Below are 20,700 nucleotides of genomic sequence, written 5' to 3'. Positions count from 1 at the left end.
TCCAGCCTGATCGAGGAAGCAGGAGGGGGAGGGCCTGCTGGCTCTTCTACTCAGTGCCGACCCTCTCAGGCTGGTGCAGATACACCCAGACCACAAAAACAGCACGGTGAAGTTTTACAAAATACACATACTTCCTCAATCTTGTTTTTTGTCTGGAGCTATGGGATCTGTCAGGGGAAGGGATGATCGTGCCCAGCTTGCAGGTGAGGGGCCGGAGAGACATCAGGGTTCCCACCCTGGAACCGGGGAGAGGCCCCTCCCACCCGGAGCCTTCCCTTGTCCCGCCGCGCCCCCTGCTCAGGCCCAAATGGCCTCTGAGCTTGTGCGGTCAGGGCTGCAGGGGGTGAAGTGGCAAATGGCCACAGCTGTGTTCTAGATGTTTTTCTCTAATTTCCTTACTGGCTTTAATTCTCAGGGAAAGAATCGTGTGCCATCCTGGAAAGAGCTGCCCTTGGGGCCCAAGGCCCTGTTCCCCGGCCTCAGGGTCCCTTTCTGTGGAACAAGAGGCTCAGTCATTCCCTTGTTACACGAAGCAGAGAAAGCAGACATGAGGATTGCTGCCCTTAAACTAGAAAGGTTTATTGAGGTTTTGAAAGGAGGAGGCATGTTTCCCCGAGTGGCTTTTCTGACTCAAGGTCCCGCTGGGCCTCTGCCCTTCCCTGAGACGGTCATGCTGCCCAGTCAGGGAGCTGAGCCAGCCCTGGAGCAGAGGAGGCATTCAGGGCACCCGAGGGACACCACTGCCTCCCCGGCCACCCCCTCGGCAGAACTGACACACTTTGTCCACAGGACACGCCCACTGATAGCCGGCGGGTGGTTGTGGCTTCTCTTCCTCAGTGAACTGAGACCCGAAGTGTCTGCTGAAGTTACAACATGTAATGCTTAGAGGAGACAAGCTAGAAAAATCTGCCTTGGAACGTAGAATATTAAATACGGCTCCACCTATATATATAAATTAATTATACACAAGCTTACCGATCACGCACACCAATTCCCAGCCACTGACATTAGTAAGCAATTTTGGATCCAAATCCAAAGCAAAAAAGGACACGAATGCCAGTATGACGTGTTTTCGATGCGGGGATGGGGTGCCACTTGCCCTAAGTGCTGGGCATTCAGTTTCGGCAGGGGCTGTAGTGCTCTCCGCACCAAGCTCCTGCCCCGCCCCCGGGAAGCTGGTTCCGTGTGTGACTTGCTGGTCCCGCGTGGCCAGAGGGAGGGTCCGGGGGAGGGGGTGCACCTCCCGTGAGGAGCGTGGTGGGCCCAGAAGTCCAGCTGCTCCGGAGACGCGATGGCGGGAGACGGTCACTATTCCTGTGAGCGCTGGGCTCTGGCTCCTCCGGTGAAGATGAAAGTGGTTGCTGAAAGGAAAAGGTGTGCTTCGGCCAGCACTCGGTTCCCTCGGCTCCGGAGTGACTGGTTTTGAGAGGGGAGGGACGCCCAGGGATGGTGAGCTCTCAGCTGCCCTCCCGGGGTGGCGGGGAGAGCCATCCAGCAAGCTGAGTCGCTTCCAAGGGCTTCCCCTTCTCTTTGAAATCCTGACTGCGCTCTGGTCCTGGCCGAGGCCTGGGTACGTCCCACCCGTCCTCAGGTCCGTCTCCAGCCGACTCCGTATTTCCCCCTGATGGGCCCTCCAATGGACTGGCCCAGAAATCAGCTGGCCTTGCCTGCAAAACCCGCGCTGCCCCTAGCCTCCCAGATCTCAGGCAAAACCCTGTGATCCTGTTCAACGCCTCTCCCTCGCACCCACACCCAGGGCACCCACACCCAGGGCACCAGCAAGTCCCCCTGCCTCCCTGGGCCAAGGTGGCACCTTTCGTCTGGACTCTTAACTCACCCGCCTCCCTGTTCCCACCGCCGCCCCCCATAGAGCTCAGGGGCTTGATTCCAGGATGGCACCTCCAGCTCCACCAGGCACCCTCCGGGAGAATGCTGACCCCCGGTGCAGGTGGTGTGTTTGCAGACTGTGCCTGCACGTCATTTGCATGGATTTCGTGTGCTGCTCTTGCGGCAAATCCAGGTTTTGCTTTTTGGAACTTTCTGAGATTTACACACACACACACACACACACCCCCAAATCTCCCACCCCAATAGTTTCCATCTGAGGTTGGTTGAATCCGTGGATTCAGAGGGCTATGTTCATTTCTCTACTCGGTAGCCAGTGATCCTTTAGAAATATCATGTCACTCTTGTGTTTCAAATCTTCCCATGTTCCCTCTTCCCTCCCCCAAAGCTCAGAAAGAACCCAGGAGCTGGCCCTACCCGACTGGCCTCCTCCTTCCTCCACGTCCTCACTCGGCCGCCCCCCGCCTCCCGCTGCCGTCAGAGCCTCTGCTAGTCCCCCTGCCGGGTGTCCTTCCCGGGGGTAGGGAGGGCGCTCCAAAGGCTCCCTGGCCTCGCTCCTGAACTGCCCGCCTTCCTGCCCGTCTCTTCCCTGCCGGCCGGGTTTGCCTCCACAGGACGTATCACCACGCAGTCTTCCTCTGCCTCTCACTCTCTCTTATCCCACAGGATCAGCTGTATTTCTCCCACCACAGCCCCAGGCCTTTTGTGCGTGGCGTTTACTCTGGCAGGTGTGTTATATATTAAGTGAATGAGTGAACGGGGCCTTCCCATGTTGGGCTCAAGCTTCTGTGGCTGGACCAGCCCAGGCCCGCCCCCGACTGAGAGGACTGCGGGGTGGATCCTGCCCCCCCTCTCCCCATACCCCCCCCACACACACACTTATTCTAAGTGTGCCCTTGGGCAGATGGCTTAGTGCCAGACAGATGCCTTTGAGGTGGTGAGCGGTGGTGTGTGTGAGCACTTGACTCCATGCTGGCCGGCAAAGTGGCTGCTTAACACAGTTGAGCCATGACTACTGTCAGCACCACCGTCCCCCAGCCCTGCCCTTTGCCCCCGCGTCCAAGCCTGGCCAAGCCCCGCTGGGCCCATGCGCTATGTGCAGTGTATTGTCGAATGGCTCCATTTTGCAGGCGAGGAAACAGACCCAGGAAGGCTGCAGAGACCCGCCCAGAGCCACTTCACCCACCGCCTCACCACTTCCCTGCCTGACCACCTCGTGCTTGCCACGAATCTGTCACCTCGCCAAGCCTGCCTTGGGGGTTGGGGGCAGGGTGGGCCCAAGGGGAGTGCTTAGGAGGCCCAACCCCCTGCAGAGCCACCTCATTTCAGCACCCATGGGTGCTACCGCTTGGCCCTCACCACGGCTCCTCCAGCCCGAGCTCCCACCTCTTCCCAGGGGAGGGGGCCCCTGGCCAGTGAGGCCCCCACCCTGCACCAAGGCAGCTGTACCTGGGCCCAGGTCTGCCCTAGGCTTCCGGGGCTGCCACGTCCCCATTCACATAATCGGGCTCTCCGTCGTCGTCCTCGGGGCTTCCCGCAGGGGAGAGAGGCGCTTCTCTCGGGACTTGCCCTGAGGAAAGTGGGCGAATTGTCAGTGGTTCACGCGGACTCACCCAGACCTGTTCCTGGAGCCAGAACGCCCTCCCAGGGCCGGAGGAGAGGCCACACACAGCCCGAGGGGAAAGGCTGCCCTGCCCTCACGGAGTGTCTGTCCCGGTTCTGGGATTTGCCAGGTTATTTGTCTCCTGGGAGGCAGAGTCACTGGGGCTCCATCCACCCAGGTGCTGGCAGCCTGCGCAGGACTCTGACCTCAGGAGGCCGTGGTTCAGGCCAGTGCAGCCGCCGATGCTGCCGCCTTCAGCTTCCTGTGAAATTAGCTGGCCGGCTGCAGGGGGTCCACCCCAGCCTGGCCCTCCCCGGTCAGACACCCCCCGTCTCTCATCACCCTTCCCCCCAGCCTCCCTGGCCAGACACCCTGACTCACACTACCCTTCCCCCAGACCCGCTGGGCCCGCTGAAGCTGTCCACTCAGGAGCCCCTGCTCTCTGGCCACATACCTACGACCCTTTTGGACTCCCGCCACATCTGGATGGAAGCAGAGTTCTGATAATCCTCATCGCCTGCAGGGGGAGAACCAGGGGGAGGGCCTGCAGGGAGGAAGGGGAAGCCACCGTGACTGGTCCTCAGGCCATCGAGGTGCCACGGCCCCTCCCGAGAGGCACCTCATGCCCTGGGGTGGCAGCCCCTCCAGTAGGAAGGCTCCATTCCCACTGAGGCCCCGGATGATGGGCCTCCTCCCAGGACAGGAGGCAGTGCTGACCCAAAGGCATTGGAGGTTTTGGTGAACTTTTGGGCTCCAAGGAGGGCCATGCCTCTGTGGGGACTTCAGATCTCACCCACCTGGTCCCTGCCCAGCTCCAGGTGGTAGCCTCACCTGAGTCGGGCTCTTTCTGCTTGCAGATGAGCACATTCTCATAGGAAATAGAATCCTCATCATCTGCTGGGGGACAGGGAGAACGGAGAGGGGAGAGGGGACAGGAAAGAGAGGAGAAGGGAAGAGGGGAGAGGGGAGATGGGAGAGGGAAGAGGGGAGAAGGCAGAGAGCTTCATTATGGTGGGCCCTGTCCATCAAGCCTGGCTCTTCCTCTCTCCTTATGCCCCGCCCTCCTGTAGCAGATGACATGTCCTGCTAAGGCCCCAGTCCTCTGGGTCCCGCAGGGCCTGGGACATTTTCCTGGACAAGCTTCCTAATGGGCACTGGCCTGGCTCAGCAGCTGCCACTCTGAGCTCCTCCTCTCTCCTCCAAGGTTACCCCTGAATGTCCTGGGGAGGGGAGGTCAGGGGCTGGGGCTGCATTCAGGCCTGGGATGGATATTTGAATGGAGGGAGGCCCATCTCCACCAGGCAGTGAGAGCCACTGGGGGCCCAGGAGAGACGGCAGCCAGGTCGCAGCTTGCCTGGAAGCAGACCCTTCAGTTCAGTGGGTCTTTGTCCAGGGGCTTAGGCTGGGTGTGGCATGCCCCCCACCCCACCCCCAACTCCAACTGGAAGCTGAGCTCCAACAACTCACCCATCACCCATTGACATCAGGGGCTCTGAGAAACGAGGGCCCCACCCCAGCTAGGAGGCTGCAGGGGGAAAGAAGAGGGCCCGCTCCTGCCCAGCGGTGCCTCACTCCCCACCCCAGCATGGCCCAGGAGGACCACCGTCTACCCTGGGTCCTCAGTTTCCCTTTCTGTAAAGCAGAGGTGTTGAGGGCCTAGAGTTCCAGCATCCACCAGCAAGTCTGCCCCACCCTGGGCCTTCCTTTGGGGTCCCCTACATGCCCAGCCCTGCATGGGGCCTGGGTGACGAGGGACCCAGCAATCCTTCTCTTGCTTGCTCACCCCTGTGGCCCATCCCTGATTCCCACACTCCTCTCCTCTGCACCTGGGCCCCTGCCCGAGGTGCCAGCTCCCTCACCTGTCCCTCACTCCCCAATCCATCCAAACCAAGCCTCAGGCTCCTCCTCCGAGTCCCCCCAAAGCCTCTGGTCCCACAGGGAACCTGATCTCCATGCTTCTCCCCCCTCTGCCCCGCCTTCCTCTCTGCCTCACCTTCCTGCCGCTTCTGGGACCGCTCCCAGTTGCAATACTCCATGATGATGGGGTCTCTGGCAGGAAAACACAAACACAACACCAGTTGCTGGGCAGGCCCGTTGGGCAGGGGGCAGGGGGGAGTGGGGAAGAGGAGAGAAGAAGAGCTGCATGGGAGAGGGGTGCAGTGAGGCAAGGACTGCTTCAGCCATCACTCCTCCGGGGCCCATGGGGGCTGGGGGAGGGTCTCCCCCATCTCCCCATCCTGCTTCCCTGAACCCCTGAGCCATCCTGGGGTGAGGGGGAGACAACCTGGCACTAGCCACCTCGCCATGTGACCCCAGACAAGTCTCCCCCGGCCCTGGGCCTCAGGTTGCCCATCTGTGAGATGAGACATCTGAGGGCCCTTCCTCTCGGGGCCTCCAGGTGCCCCTGTGACTTGTATCTGACGGGGTGAGGCAGGATGACCCCTCCGCACAGGCCCTTCTCAGAGTAGGGCCCTGTCCCTGCCCCAGTCCCCACACCCACGAGCCTCCTGAAGGGAAACGGTGCTACGGAGCGCCTGCCTGAGCCTGGGCTGGCGGGTTCCAGGGCAGGAGGCCTTCCCGAATGAGGAAGCTCAGGGCAGGGCTGGGAGGCCACTCACATGTAGGCTCCGTCTGATCCGTGTCTGCTTCCTGCAGGAGGAGGCGGCATGAGGCCCAGGCTCCTGGAGGCGGCCCCCACTGCCGCCCCCAATCCCCGGGGCCCACCTACCTTTGCGGAAGTTCTGGTACCTCGGCGACGCAGAATCTGGAAGGAAAGCCGAAGGTTTCTTACCTGCACACCTTTGCACCTGCTCTCTCCCCTCCCCCACTAGGCCAATCCCATCAGGCCTCCCAGCCTGGCGTTTATGTCTCTTGCAAAGGCCTTCCTGTCAGGCCTGGCTCCCCTGCCTCCCCTCGCCCACACCTCCCCTGCACGTATGCATAGTACCTGCCCCACCAGGTACTCACCTGTCCCAGTCCCACCTCCCCCTGCCCCACTCCTGTGTGTGGGGCTCACTCACCCTCGAGGCTGGGGGAGAACTGCAGCAGCTTATCCTTCCTGCAGGGGAGGGGGAGGTAGGGGCTGAGGAGGAGCCATGGGGGGCGGGGGAGGAGGGAGGGGAATGGCTCCAGGATTTGGGGGGATTTGAAGGCCACAGCCCTCCAGCCTCCCGGAGGGAGGGAGGCCCATCTCTCTCAGGCACTGGAACTCTGAGGTCTGAAGAGGAAGTCAGGTCTCGGCCTGGGCTCAGCCAGGAGGGGGCGCCAGGGCCCTCCTCATCACTTCCTGTGGGGGCTGTGACCCCTCTGGGCCCAGGACAAGGGGCTCATTCCTACCTCGTTGGTGCCATGTCATAGGCTGTGTCCATCAGGGGCCTGCCCACTGCAAAGGACCAGGGGGTGTTAGCTGGACCCCAATGCCAGCTTGCCAGTGTAGCTCCCTCCCCCCTTCACCCTGCCAGGTCAGTCATGGCCACGAGTTCAGGGTGAAGACACTTTGATATGAACCCCCCTCTCCCCGCTCAACCCTGAGCCCAGCCCCTGAACCCTTCTGCTCGGGACTCACAGGAGTAGGTCCGGGCCACTGCAAAGTTCTGCTGGCTCTCTTGCCTGGAAACACACGGGACAGTTTTGAGCGAGGGCCTGGCCTCCCCCAGCCCCAGGGGCAGAGAGACAGGAGAGATGGACAGAGGGGGACAAGGAACAGAGCGGAGGCACACAGTAGGGCAAGCGTGAGGAGAAGGAGCTGCCTGCCACCCCTCCAGGCCGCAGAGCCAGAGCCCTGCCCCTGAGGCCCTCATTTTCTGGACTGCTCCCCGACCCTGCCCACTGGGTGCCCACCCTTCTCACATGGCCCTGGCCTGGCGTCAGCTGCCAGGAAGACCCATTTCTCCACGTGGGGCGCCCGGGAAACCCCAGAGATGGCCAGGAGGGTCTGTGGGCAGGTATCTCGTCATTGTCCAGTGTCCTTTCCTCCTTTGCGGCACAACCCTGGCTTTTGGTTAGCCGGCAGCACGCCCATCTAAACACCTGAATACCGACCGCAGCCTCCCTCGCACCTGCATGTGGCCACGTGACAAAGCTCTGGCTAATGAAATGCAAGCCCAGGCTGCTGAGAGTTCCAGGAAACCTTGAGTCACTGACAGCTGGGGGACAGCCTTTTTGTCCTTCTCCTTCATTCTTACTACAACCTGGACTGCAGAGATGAGGGCTGGAGCCCTCGCTGCCTTTCGGACCATGAAGTGCCCTTGAGAACGGAAGCCACCACTGAGGATGGTGAACAGATTAGCTAACCATTAAAGCATTTTGGGCGTCTCCCCTGGATTAATATAGGCACCTGGCCCAGCCTTCTAGGAGCTCCTGGGGGGCGGGGGATAAGGGTGATATGATTTAGGATGGGCCACAGGAGAGAGCCAGGCATGGCTTCCCGGAGGACTGAGCCCCAGTGAGGTGGGGAGACCCCAAGCCTCTCCTCCTCCCTCCTCCCACCAGGGCGCCATTTCCCCACCCACTGCATGAGGAGGTGGAGTCCACAGTTCGAAGATCAGCCAGGGGCCCTGAGTGGGCAGGGGCTGTGGGGGAGAGCAGAGGGGAGATTCTGAGGAGGCCTGCCTGGGGCAGGAGAGAGGGCCACTGGGGCGGCCAGCGCACGTTGTAGGCCAGCCATCTAGACAGCCAAGTGGCCACAGATGCCCGGAGAGTCTCAGTCCTGCCCCCGCCCGGGGTGGGCCTGGATGGGGAAATTCTGTTTTTCAAATCTCATTGTGGTTTTTCAGTTGCAAAAGGAAATGAGAAAGGGCGTGTGTGCCCATTTGTGCGTGAGTAGCCACCCGAATGTGCACACAGCGCTGCATGTGTGAGAAGTGCACGCATGAGCAAGCGTGCAGGGAGCGTGTGGGTGTGCGTGGGCGTTCACACACAGGCCCTCCATCAAGTCACCCTCCTACTCAGTGTCAGGATGCCGACGGCCGCTGCCCCCTGCCTGGGGCTGTCCTAGGGTGGCCCCTGGTGTGCAGTGTCTGGCACAGCTGACCCTCCCAGCACTCACAGAGCCACCCACCTGCCCTCAAAGCGCCTGGAGCTCCATCACCCAGCCCCCCCCTCCCCTGCTGGGTTCACTGACCCCATTGCACCGCCCTCCTTCCTGCTGCCCATGAGCCCCTGCTCCCAGCTCTTCTCTGGGCCCCTCGGTCCTTAGAACGGAGGCCAGGGCCTCTCCCTCACCCAGCTCATCTCCCCGAGACGCACGGTACTGCCACCCCATCCCTGAAAGACAGCGTCCGCCGGCCCTATGCCAGCGACTGCCCACTCGGTTCTCTCTTCCTCTGATATCCCCCTTTGCCTCTTTTTCTCTTAAAATCTTTCCCACCTCCTCCATCAGGCCTTCCTTAATCCCCCAGGGACAGGCCCACATCCTCCCTGGCTCCCTTAGCACTTTCCCAGGGACACTCAGACACAGCTCGCACTTTGCTCTGTGCCCAGTGCCGGCCCCACACCCCAGCCCCTCGTTGCACCAAGAGGCCCGATTGCTCTGTGGACACCCGCCCCCACCCGCACAGCAGGTGCCCTGGGTGCCCCCTCTCCTTCCCTGACTGCTCGGGATCCACCGGAGCCCAGCCTGGAGGCGGTGTGAGCAAAGGGGTGAGCACAGCAGGCAGGTGCCTGAGGGGACGCCCACAGCCCAGGCACACGGCCCAGGGCCCGGACACGGCGGCACTCACAGGCTCCTCTGCTCATAAATCCTCTCGGGCCGCTTCGCACCTGCAAAAACGGGACCAGATTAGCAAGTGCCCAGAGCCAGGGTGGAACTGGCACCCAAGGCCCCCTCCTCCGGTCTGCTTGTGCCCTGTGCTAGGACAGCACAAGGCCCCCTCCTCCTAGGACAGACAGCACACCGGGCCCGCCGACCGCGGGGGGCCATGGCATTGACAGGGTGTCTCTCACTGTTTATTTAGGAGAGCGGAGCAGAGAAGGCGGATGCCCCAGGCAGCCAGGCCGGCCTTCCTCCCTTGCCCAGAGCAACCCCCCGCCCCCAGTGAACCAGACGGTGTTCAGGTGCAGTGTGGGGCCAGCCCTTGGGGGAGTCACCCGCATCTTGTGAGGCTTAGCAGACTGCCCCTCCCAAACACAGCCAGGTCTGGCCTGTGGCAGTTTGGGGGGATGCTGTCTTCTCCTCCGCTGTGCCCAGAGCCCCCCTCCCGGCCCCTCCCTGTCATGCTCCCCCTGTACCTGAGCGGGAGCAGCGCACACACAGGCTGGCCACCGCCCCCAGCAGCAGCAGGAGGGCCGCCCCGGGCCACAGCAGCTCCGCGTCCGCACTCATGTCGGCTCCTGTGCACGTTTCCTGCAAGGCCACGGCGCAAACCCGCGTGGGAGGGCTGGAGGGCTGCCCCTTCGGGAGCCCACCCAGCCCCCCACTCCCAGGCCTCTTACCCCTGCCGGCCCCTGACAGCCTCACAGCCCAGTCCGGGCTGAGGAGCGCCCTTCCCGCCCTGAGGAGGGCCAGGCAGGACCACACCTCCTCCTGCACCCGACCCCAGGCCCGTGCCCGTGCCCCCCACGGCCAGCAGCAACTCGTGATGAGGGCTGGAAGGTTCTGGGGACCCAGCAGGCAGCGCCACACGCGTGTACACACTCCTGCATACACCCTCACCTCACCCACACAATCGCCCTTTGAGGGAAGGGCTTGCTTCACTTCACAGATAAAGAACCGGAGGCCAGACATCTCCCGTTGCTAAGTGGAAAGACGGGATTCAGGTTCCAACACCCAGAGCCTAACCCTGGCTTTGCCCACCGCATCCCCTCCCTCCTATAAACCCGGCGCTCCTCCCCGAGCTTGGAGTCTGAGGACCCTTCTGCATGGGAGGTCCCAGCAGCCCTCCCCCAACGGCGGGCACGTCTCCACCCCACCCTCGGCCGGCCACCCAGGGAAGCTGGGAGCAGGATTCCCATTCATTAAACATCCGTGCACCCAGATTCCTCCCGCCCTGGGAGCTGGGAGGAGGGAGATCAGGGAAGGCTTCCTGGAGGAGGTGGGCTTACGAGCTAGGGGACAAGCAAGCTCCGAGGGACCTGGCGTATGGCCCATGGTGGCTAGTGGTGGGCTGTGGGGCTGGAGGAGAGAGGCTACAGGGCAAGGAGGCCCCGAATCCCTGGCTGCTGGCTGCTGCCTCAGTGGCCGGTCCTCGCCCCAGCCTCAGGGCCACCCTGATCGTCTGGTCTTGGTGATCCAATCTACACACCAGGGGCTGGTGCAGGCAAGTCCAGCCCCCTTGAGGGGGTTTCCAAGGAGAATCATTGAAACTATCAAGGGACTCAGCCACCTCGAAATAGCCGGGCCTCAGCTGAGGGCTGCGGGGGCTGTCTGAGGGGCCGGTGCCCAGGTGGTAACATGGAGCGCCCACACGGAGCGCCCACTCTGTGCACACCTGTGCCTCCTGCATGGGGCACCTGGGAGGGGGGCTGGTGAGGCTGAAGGAGGAGATGGACTTCGCACTGCCCCCTCCTGCTCCGGGCTCCCCTGAGGCCTGTGTGTGCCCCCCTTTTCTCCCCCCGCTGCTGTCCCCTCACTCCTTTGAGCTCCGAGCTTCCTGGGGCAAATCTGGGGCAAAGTCAACAAGACATCTCCACGCGGGGCGGAGCCTCACCAGGGCCCGTCCCAGAGGAGCCACCTCTCCTCCCCAGGACGTGGAGTTTCCAGGGAGTCAGCGGGAACACGGAATTCCCAAATCTTGTCTCAGAGCAGCCTCCACGTGAGGAGAAAGACCGGCCTGTCACACACGATGCTGTTTGAGGGGATCCGCTCCCCCTCCCTCTCACAGGCTGGGCACTGCCCTCCTGGTCTGCACAGCTCGCCCTGCCTCCCTCTCACGTTCCCTCGGGTTGTTGGAAGCTGGGAAGACCTGCCTTCGAGGGGGAGGACTCCTGGGGTCAAATCCTGTCTGTGCCTCGGCATCCCTGGGCCTCAGTTTTCTCATCTGTTGCAATGGGGGTCAATCACATCCAGCCAGGCTCACGGCTGGGGCTTCCTGGAGAGAAACCCACTGAGGGTCTGATTTCTGGCTGGCTAGTTTGGACGGCTCTCTCAGGCTCCGGATCCTCGACAACGCGGTCCTTTAGTGAGCACGGTGACTCTCTCTGACCCGAAGGGAGATTTGGGCACAGCACATGGGGTGGGTCGCACACATGCCCCCTGCGAGAGCTGGGCCATGAGTCCACCCTGGCCACACCCGGGGGCTGTTTCCGACTCCAGAAGTGAGTCCACACCCCTGACCTGGCACTCGGAGCCCTGGGCCATGACCTGCTGACCTCTGGGACCCTGACTATCGGAGAGCCTTTTGCTTCCTGAGGTGAAGCACACTCAGGGTGGCCCTGGTCCATCTGCTCCCCCCGGCACTGGGGGAGGCTGGGGAAGGGAGCCGGAGAACGCAAATTCTGCCAGGAACGAAAATGGGGTCCCAGGATCACAGGCCTTTGGTTGCCCCTTTGTTAAGTGGGGGGAAGAGGGACACTCTTCCTGTGGGTTTGTCACATGAGACCCGGCATCGAGATGATGCATGGAAGGTGCTGGGGCAGGGCGCACAGTTGGCCGTGACGGTCATGACCGGCCACCCTCTGGCTCCAGGGGCAGGGGCAGCCTGTTGGGGCCAGAGCCGCCTTGGGGCCTGCAGCGGATGGGGTGGAGCAGGTCTCTCCAGAGCCTTCTCTGCCTGCTCCCCAGACAGACAGGCCTAGCCTCCCTCCCTGCCACACGTGGGCCTCGTGCTGGGCCCTGAGAGGCGCTGGGGTGGGAAGAGAGCACGGCTCTTGCCCCAGCCCCCCTGCCAGCTGTCACAGACACCCACCGCCTCAGGTGAGAGGCCAGGACCAGAGGGGAGCACTCTGTCCGAGCTCACACCGCTGGCCGGTCACGGAAGCAGGATCAAAGCCCAGGCATGCTGCCTAGGAAGGCCACACTCCTTTACCTTTTTTCTTCTATTTTTAAGAGTCATGAAATATTTTTTTTAAAAGAGACTCATTTGAGTAAAACTCCTATGCCCTCGATCCTCCTCCCCACCGAATAAAACTCCCTCTCTCGTCACTTTCCACCCGTGTTGAGAGCAGAAGGGTGGGCAGGGTGGAGGGGGAGAGGCTGGGCCCCAGGAGAGGCCCCAAGGAGCCAGCAGGGCTGGGTGGGGCGGGGAGGGTGGCTGTCACAGCCCGTGGCTCCGCAGGCCAAAATAGCAGAAAGGGAAGTGGGCAGTTTTCATATGAACAAGGTTCGCAGCAGGCTGTGTGGGAAACCCCTCGGTGCTGCACTGCGCAGGCCACAGCGCCTGAGCCTCCCGCCCAGAGCGGCCCTCGGACATGATCCTGCCCATCCTCCCAGCACCCGTCCTGCTGGGGATGGGGGACTGAGGCCACTAGGGCTGGGGGGGGGGGGGGGGAGAAAGAGGCCCTGGCCTTAGCCCCCAAAAGGCTTTAACCACTGGGCTCTGCTCTGGGGTCTGTTTCGTTTTCCCAAGTGACCTTGGCCTTCACATGAGGCTGTCCCAGGGGCTTGCAATGGGGCTCTCAGTGCCCAGGTGACTGGCACAGGGCCTGGCAGCCCCTGTCCCAGGGTAGGAGCGGAGGATGGCGAAGGCCAGGGCCACCTGTGGACAGAGCTGGCACAGGGAGCGCCCCAGGGCTGACATCCGAGGCCCCAGCGGAGAGCTGGCCGGCCGGGCTGGGCGAGGGGTGGGATGGCAGGGACAGATGCTCCCGTCTGGCCTGGGCAGGACCTGGGCACTCTTGCCTTAGGGTCTCCCCCGTTCTCCTGGGTGTAGCCCCGTGTCTGAGCTATTGCAGTTCCGTTTTACAGATGAAGAAACCTAAGCTCCTGGGCAGGGGCCGGGGCCACGGTCCTGGCCCCTCACAGTCTCTGGAAGTGAGGGGAGCACCCCGGAGGCCCCCTAGGGCTGCAGACCGGGCCGGGAAAGGTGAGGGCAGGGAAGTGGCTGAAACCCCAGAACCAGGCTGCCTCTCTGAGTGCCTCAGGGTCCAGGGTGAGGGCTCCCCAATCAGGGGTACCAGGGCAGGAGTGGGGTCAAAGGAGGGGTGTCAGGCATCCCGACATCTTCCCACTTCACCCCGCAGGCCGCCAAGTGCTCAGGAGAGGCCACGCCAACCCCACGGGGTGTCGGAGGTTGGGGGGGCAGCCTCAGGACCCCTGACCTCAGGGCCAGGCTCCGGGCACTCCCGGGAAAGGCTTACCTGAGAGTCGGGGGCTCTTCACTGCGGCCACCTCATCTCGAGCCCACACACCTGCCGGAGCTGACTCCAACCCCACAGACTCTTGTGGGCAGCAAGCAAGGCGGCCGGCTTCCTGTCAGCCACTGAATCATCCCTCACACATCCGCTGCCCTGCCGGACAGGCTCTGTGTGAACACAGAGAGACATGCACGGGAGAGAGAGAGAGAGAGAGAGAGAGAGAGAGAGAGAGAGAGAGAGAGAGAGAGAGAGAGAGAGAGAGAACCGAAAGCCATGGCCACGGCACACACACGTGTAAATACAAGTCACACAGAATAAGATACACAGGGGGGCAGGGAGGAAGAATGAAATGGAAGTGCACACAGGGACACATACAGGCAGCAAGAGTAGGAAGACATGGAGAAGCACACACTAAAGAACACAAATACAGCCGAAACCGGTTTGGCTCAGTGGTAGAGCGTCGGTCTGCGGACTGAAAGGTCCCGGGTTCGATTCTGGTCAGGGGCATGTACACTGGTTGCGGGCACATCCCCGGTAGGGGGTGTGCAAGAGGCAGCTGGTCGATGTTTCTCTCTCATCGACGTTTCTAGCTCTCTATCTCTCTCCCTTCCTCTCTGTAAGAAATCAATAAAATATATTAAAAAAAAAAAAGAACACAAATACACACTAACACTAAAACATGCACATACAGAATTGGGGGGAGGGAGAGAGAGAGACAGAGAGAGAAAGAGAGAAAGAGAGAGAGAGGAGATAAATAGGCAGGAAGAGAATGAGAAAGAGACTACATACAGAGACACGGAGAGGGACAGAGAGATAGTCAGGGACTGAGCGTGAGATCAACCAAGAGTCTCCGACTCAGAAGGAGAGGGAGACACAGGAAGACAGAGAGACACAGAGACAGAGAGACCAATTGTCAGAGATGCAGAGTGAGGGCCAGAGCCAGATACTCAGAGAGCAAGAGTCCCAAAAATGAGGTGTACAGCGCGTGCACACACACACACACACACACACACACACACACACCATGAGACAGGAGTGGACAGAGAAGACAAAGGCTGGAGGGAGACAAGGCAGCTGGCAGAGGAATGGACAGCCACAGACATGGGAGGGAGCAAGACAGGCAGCCACGCTGAAGGACAGGAGGACAATCCCGGCTTCTCCTGTCCTGGAAGCCACATCTCATCACCCCCGCTTTGCAGATGAGGCAGAGCAGGTGAGAGCACTGGCAGCCAGCCCTTGGCTCCCTGAGAGGTGTGAGGGGAGGTCTGTAGGCACCGCTCCTGGGAGAGACTGGCTCTGGTGCTCATGTCGCAGGTCGTCAGTAACTTGCCCAAAGCCATGGCACTGTTTGAGGCACCCCAGACTGCCAGAGATCACAGAGAAGCCCCCGAGGGTCCCCAGTATCCCACTAGTCCGGCACTCCCGAACCTGGTCTCCCCAGCTCTAGGCTGGGACTGGGTGTCTCTTGTGGCCCTAGCAGGCTGGCCAAGACTTCCTGCAGGGCAGGTCCAGCCACGGCTGGCAAGGGGCCAAGTGCAGACAAGGAGGCTCAGCAGGAACGGAAACAGAAACAGAAACTGAGGGCTGGGCCTGCTGCTGCCACCCCGTGGGAGAGAAGGGGGGTGCACAGACTAGAGCTCATTTTGGGAGACACCCTGCACCCTTAACTGCCAGGAGCTTGTCCCTATCCCGGTACGTGGTGGGACTAGAACTAAAACCTCATCTGACTCCCAAACCTGTGCCAGTGCAATCACTACCACCACACGCCCTTATTTCATGAGGGTGTGGCTATATTTTAAATATATATATATATTATTGATTTCAGAGAGGAAGGGAGAGGGAGAGAAATAGAAACATCGATGAGAAAGAATCATAGATCGGCTGCCTCCTGCATGCCCCCCCCCCCCCCACTGGGGACCGAGCCCGCAACAGGGACATGTGCCTTGACCAGGAATCGAACTGTGACCTCCTGGTTCATAGGTCAATGCTCAGCCACTGAGCCATGCCAGTGTAGCTGGGCTACATTGAATCTCCACGGTCACTTGCTGGCTGACTGTTGCTTACACAGGTGAGAACACGTTGCCCCAGAGACTAACTGGATTTGAATCTGGACCACCAAAGCGCCCGGAGCCCGTTACCTTTCCACCACCTGAGCGCAGAGACCTCCGTGGGTGAAAGCCAGCGGCCCTCCTGCCTGGCCCCTCCTCACACAGGTGGGCAAACCGGGCAGGCTCCCATCTACCCCTGGACCACGTGCCTCCCCGGGTCTCCTGTCTGTAGAGATGGTCAGAAGCTCCAACAATCTAATGGGAACAGAGTTCTGTTCTACATTCCCGACTCTACCTCGGCTGGGGCCTTAGCAATGGCAAAATCTGACCATTGGCAAAATCTCCAGGTCCGACCAGTGTGACCAGCTCTACTGGACCTTCTCTGAGCCCGTCTTCCAGCATAAAAACAGGGGCCTGTCAACCCGAAGACCCTTTTTGGACCTGAGTGGAGGAGCTCGCCCCCTTTCTAGGCACTTGTCAAATTTCTCCAAGTTCTATTATATTTATAAACCATTCACTTGTGAATTAGAAAATAAGCTTTAAAAAGCTAGGCAATTCATGTCCAGTTGTATAAATTCTCGTGCCCTTTTAGTTTTTACAGTTTGATGGGCTTTGATATATTGCATTATCTATACTAATAAAAGGGTAATATGCTAATTAGACAGACATCCTTCCAGACAACCTTCTCGATGAAGCTGGGGCTGCGAGGGAAGCCCAGGTCTCGGGTGCCAGAGGGAAGTGCCAGCAGCTAAAGGAAGGAAGGCCTACTCTTGCACGAATTTCGTGCATCAGGCCTCTAGTATATAACATAAAATTTACCATCTTAACTGTGTGAACCAGTGGCATTAATTATACTAAAATATTGTACAACCATAACTACTTCCAAAATTTTTTCATCACTCCAAACAGGGCTATTTAGCTTTCCGGTTCACAGCTGATTCAGTTGTGTGCACACTTGTTATAGAAACAAAATGCCTAGGTAGTAATGCAAGAGCTCTAAGGACTCTAAACAGTTCTAAGGATGAGAATATCCTGGGATCACACACACCCTAAAAGTAATGTGAAGGTATGGATTTTCATCAGAAAAAAAATGCACCTTAAGAAGTACATACAACATTCTAGAAGCCCCTGGAGCCCACCATGAATTTTTCTTGCCACCCCCAACTCTCAAGGTACAAATAAACACAACTCTCACCCCTAGTCCCAGTCATTCAGGACATTTCTCTCTGATAATTAACTCACTACCTAATGGAACTTAGAATATTCCATTCTTCTGCCTCACCCTACCTAAGTAACTGCTTTTATATTTCAAAAGTTCGTCTTACATATGTGTCATTCTGTCTGTAAGAATTTGGGACAAACTTTCTGTTACCATAACCGTGACTCACCCACATGGCTACCATTCATTCCTTTAAGATTTCTGTACAACATTCCATCATCTGAATTTAGGTTTTGCCGCTATGAATGTTCCTTGGATGTATTCCTGGAGGGGAACCACTGGGTATGGAATATGGGAACATTCAATGTTCAAGTTCATTCCCAAAGTGGCTACACCATTTATATGCATCTGTAAGGGAGAAGAGACCCACAAACTCTCCAGCGACTGGCTTGTCAGGCTTCCTGACTTGCCATTTTAAATGGGTGTACAATATTTCTTTAGCCTCAATTTACAATTCCTTGATTGCAAATGAGTTGAATATCATTTGGGGGCCATTATTTCCTCTTCTGTGAAATAACTGTTAACATATTTTGCTTAGTTTCCTATTGTTTTTTTTTTTTTTTTTACCAATTTGCTGGAATTCTTCATATATCCTTTATCATTTTAGTTACATGCCTTTTCCTTTCTCGTTTTGATCAAGTACTTCAGGCCGATGCTCTATCCACTGAGCCAAACTGGCTAGGGCCTAATGAGTACATTCTTAATTTCAAGAGTATAATGTATGTGAAAAGCAATTCTACCAATTCCAAGGAATCTTGGTGCTATTGACAGAAACTCTCTGGCCCAGCCAGCGTGGCTGTGGTTGTGTCAACCTATGGATCAGGAGGTTGCAGTTCAATTCTCAGAGCACATGCCTGGTTGTGGGCTCAATCCCCAGTGGGGGTCATGTAGGAGGCAGCTGGTCAATGATTCTCATTGATGTTTTTCTTTCTTTCCCTTTCCTTCTCTGAAATCAATAAAAATATATTTTAAAAATTGATGGTGCTATTATGATTCAAGGTATTAAAAGAAAAAAAGATTCGGATTCCCTCTCTCCTAATCCTGTTTAGAAGGATAAGCTTCTAGGCCAGTAATGATTTTTGTTTATTAATACTCGCCCAAGGATATTTTTTCCATTGATTTTTAGAGAAAGTAGGAGGGAGGGGGATAGAAACATTGATGTGAAAAACATCGACTGGTTCCCTCCCACATGAGCCCTGACCTGAGCCAGGGATCGAGCCTGTATGCTCTTGATTAGAACTGAACCCAAGAGCCTTCAGTACACAGGCCAATGCTCTAACCACCGAGCAACTGGCTAGGCCTAGTCCAGTAATGATTTTAACATTTGCCTTGTCCCCTGCAATGAACAGAACAGGTATAAGAAACAAATTCTCTCTAGTGTCCAAAATGAATACCAAAGAGCCTGCTGCTGTGAAATAGTTTGCTTTATTAGTATATTTACTATTTTACAATAAGAGGGTGGTTACAGGTGGGGGGAGAGATTAGTAGGTTACAATTAAGTACATAGTCTCCATCATTCTGATTCATTTTCATGACAAAAAACTTACAAAGACTGTAAGACACCAGACTTTAAGATGCTTATAAGCCTGTTAACCTAACACTAATGAGAAAGTAACTCATCAACAATGTAAAACACTGGCCAAGATAATATGAAAAATAGAACAAAGCTCCTCACCAAAAAAGGTCACACGTGGCCAGATCCAAGCAAGCCAGTCTCTTAAGCATGAGGTGCCCAGGCAATAGCCACCTGTGACACGCAGCATGGACTGCTGTCCTGTCCTCTCCTCCCCGTTTCCCTGAAAGAGCACTGGTGAGAAGTCCCATTGGGCAGATAGCAAGCAGCTGAACAGAACATGGGCTGCCCACCCTTCTCCACCAGATCAGGAAGCACTGTGGACGACACCAGGCCCCGTCAGGTCCTACTGCAGTGGACAGTCCAGAGTGAACCTTGTCAGTGGCAGTGACTCTGCATGACCTTAACAGCCAATGGAATTTGAAGACCGAGGAGAAAGAACGAAAGTGTACTTAAAGTACAACTTGTGAAAAGAACAGATTATAAGGCTGTTTAAAAACCAATCTCCTCACACTGCAAAGAAATGCTGTTTCTATGCCTGGCCAGCATGGCTCAGTGGTTGAGCGTCAACCTGTGAACCAGGGAGTCATGGTTCGATTCCTGGTCAGGGCATATCCCAGGCTCAATCCTGTTGGGTGTGCAGGAGACAGTTGATGAATGATTCTCCCTCATCATTGACGTCCCCCCTCCCCCCAATAAAAAATATATGCTGTTTCTACTGAGTCTCAAGACCGAGTGGCTCTACAAATTGATGTTAATTAGCTCTTCTGGTTCTAGATTTAAGCTCTACCAAGTAATCTCTTTCATTGAGAAAATCAGGCTAACCCTTAAATATCACAAGTTGAAAGTGGACAGTAGGTAAAATTGCAACACCTCCCTCCTTTCCCCAAATGTCCACTTCCAACTTCTTCCTTCTTTACGCCTCCTGCTCCCTAAGACCTCCCTGAAGAGAGAGGGCATTTGAGTCATGAGAGGAAACCCAGGCTCTGAAGTCTGCTGTGGCAACAGTTCCTTTTCCTGGGACCTGGGGAAACCATCTGGCCGCCGGAAGGCAGCTATGCTCACCACTATTCCACCAACGCTGCACCGATCTGGCCTCTGACAATGGATGCCAAGGTAAGAACATTCGTAGAAACCTATTGAGACTCCATTTGTAATTTCATTACACTTTGTTTCTTTGAAGCCAGCTCAATAACACAGAGAAATCAGGCATCACCTGTTTTAAACCTATCTCTGGAATATTCACATAGTAAGTGCATTTATGAAACAGAGCCTATTTAGGTACTTCTTTGGGGAAAGTTGTACCCTTCTCTCTTCATTCAGTTAACTTATGGATGGGAGGCAGATACTAAAATGCTTTCTGTAGTATTACAGAACTATTACATACCATGGAGGTGCTTATGAGAAGCAACCACTGTAAAGTTATAGCAATATATGGGGGGAGGCAGGAAGACAGCTGCACAGGAGTTTCATTTCCATTATGAAGAAACCTCTGGCCCGGGCCACGGTGGCTCAGCCGAGTGTTCTGTGCACCAAACTGTCGCCGGTCTGATTCCCGGCCAGAGCACATATCCTGGTTGTGGGTTTGATCTCTGGTAGGAGTGCGTACCTCAAGAACAAACAGATTTTTAAAAACCTCTGAATTCCTGGGAAGCCTAGCTGATTCTTCAAGGGTTTGAACATTCTGCAGGTCCTCCAAAGATGGAATCTAACAGCACCTTTGGAAAGAAGCCTCAGAGTTGGATTTCAAGCCTCTGGCCATTAGAAAATCCCTCCAGGAGACCGTCTCCCCCTTAAAGAAAACATCAGCAGGCAGCAAATCCTCTCCTCCATGTTCCTGGCTGGGTAGCAGTTGAAGTAAACAGTCACTCATGCACTCACCAGAACAGCTCCTACCGCCACCTTATTTCTCCAGGTCAAGCTGCCAAGGCTCTCACCTTTAGGCAAGCAAACCACACCGTGCCAGGTTCTCTACCATCATCTCCAGCGCCAGCCTGGCCTCTTCCAAACCGCTCAAAGCCTGTACCTTGACCACAGTCATACAACCATCGAACTACAGAGCAGTTCTTCCCCAAACATGATCTGCTTGCTATGGAGTAGCACCCACCATTGTCATGAAGAGTACCTAGAATTTCTTCTAAAAACAAAGTTATAAAAAACAAATGGGAAAAACTACAGCCAC

General features: G+C 57.3%; 1 protein-coding gene across 9 annotated transcripts; it reads right to left on the bottom strand.

Annotated features, from left to right (window-relative positions):
- Window positions 1–558: 558 nt before the first annotated feature.
- On the bottom strand, window positions 559–13,880 carry LAT2 (linker for activation of T cells family member 2). Of its 9 annotated transcripts, none has more exons than XM_084882047.1 (13): window positions 13,682–13,880; window positions 9,677–9,791; window positions 9,169–9,208; window positions 7,014–7,057; window positions 6,785–6,830; window positions 6,469–6,506; window positions 6,177–6,212; window positions 6,067–6,097; window positions 5,442–5,497; window positions 4,280–4,345; window positions 3,903–3,992; window positions 3,295–3,415; window positions 559–1,416 (listed from the first exon to the last, which is right to left on the bottom strand). In XM_084882047.1, the coding sequence occupies exons 2-12, from the start codon at window positions 9,768–9,770 to the stop codon at window positions 3,312–3,314; spliced, it is 645 nt and encodes a 214-aa protein (XP_084738173.1). In that variant the 5' UTR covers window positions 9,771–9,791; window positions 13,682–13,880; the 3' UTR covers window positions 559–1,416; window positions 3,295–3,311. The 9 variants fall into 9 exon arrangements, with proteins under 9 accessions (XP_084738173.1, XP_084738172.1, XP_084738177.1 ...); XM_084882046.1 differs by having other exon boundaries at window positions 559–1,361; XM_084882051.1 differs by having other exon boundaries at window positions 3,903–3,965.
- Between the last annotated feature and the right edge of the window lie 6,820 nt (window positions 13,881–20,700).

The sequence above is a fragment of the Pipistrellus hanaki genome (assembly GCF_964339955.1).
Source record: "Pipistrellus hanaki genome assembly, chromosome: 4".
Classification (NCBI taxonomy): Eukaryota; Metazoa; Chordata; class Mammalia; order Chiroptera; family Vespertilionidae; genus Pipistrellus; species Pipistrellus hanaki.
Note: the sequence above shows the minus strand (reverse complement) of the source record. Positions and strands in the feature narration are given on the sequence as shown.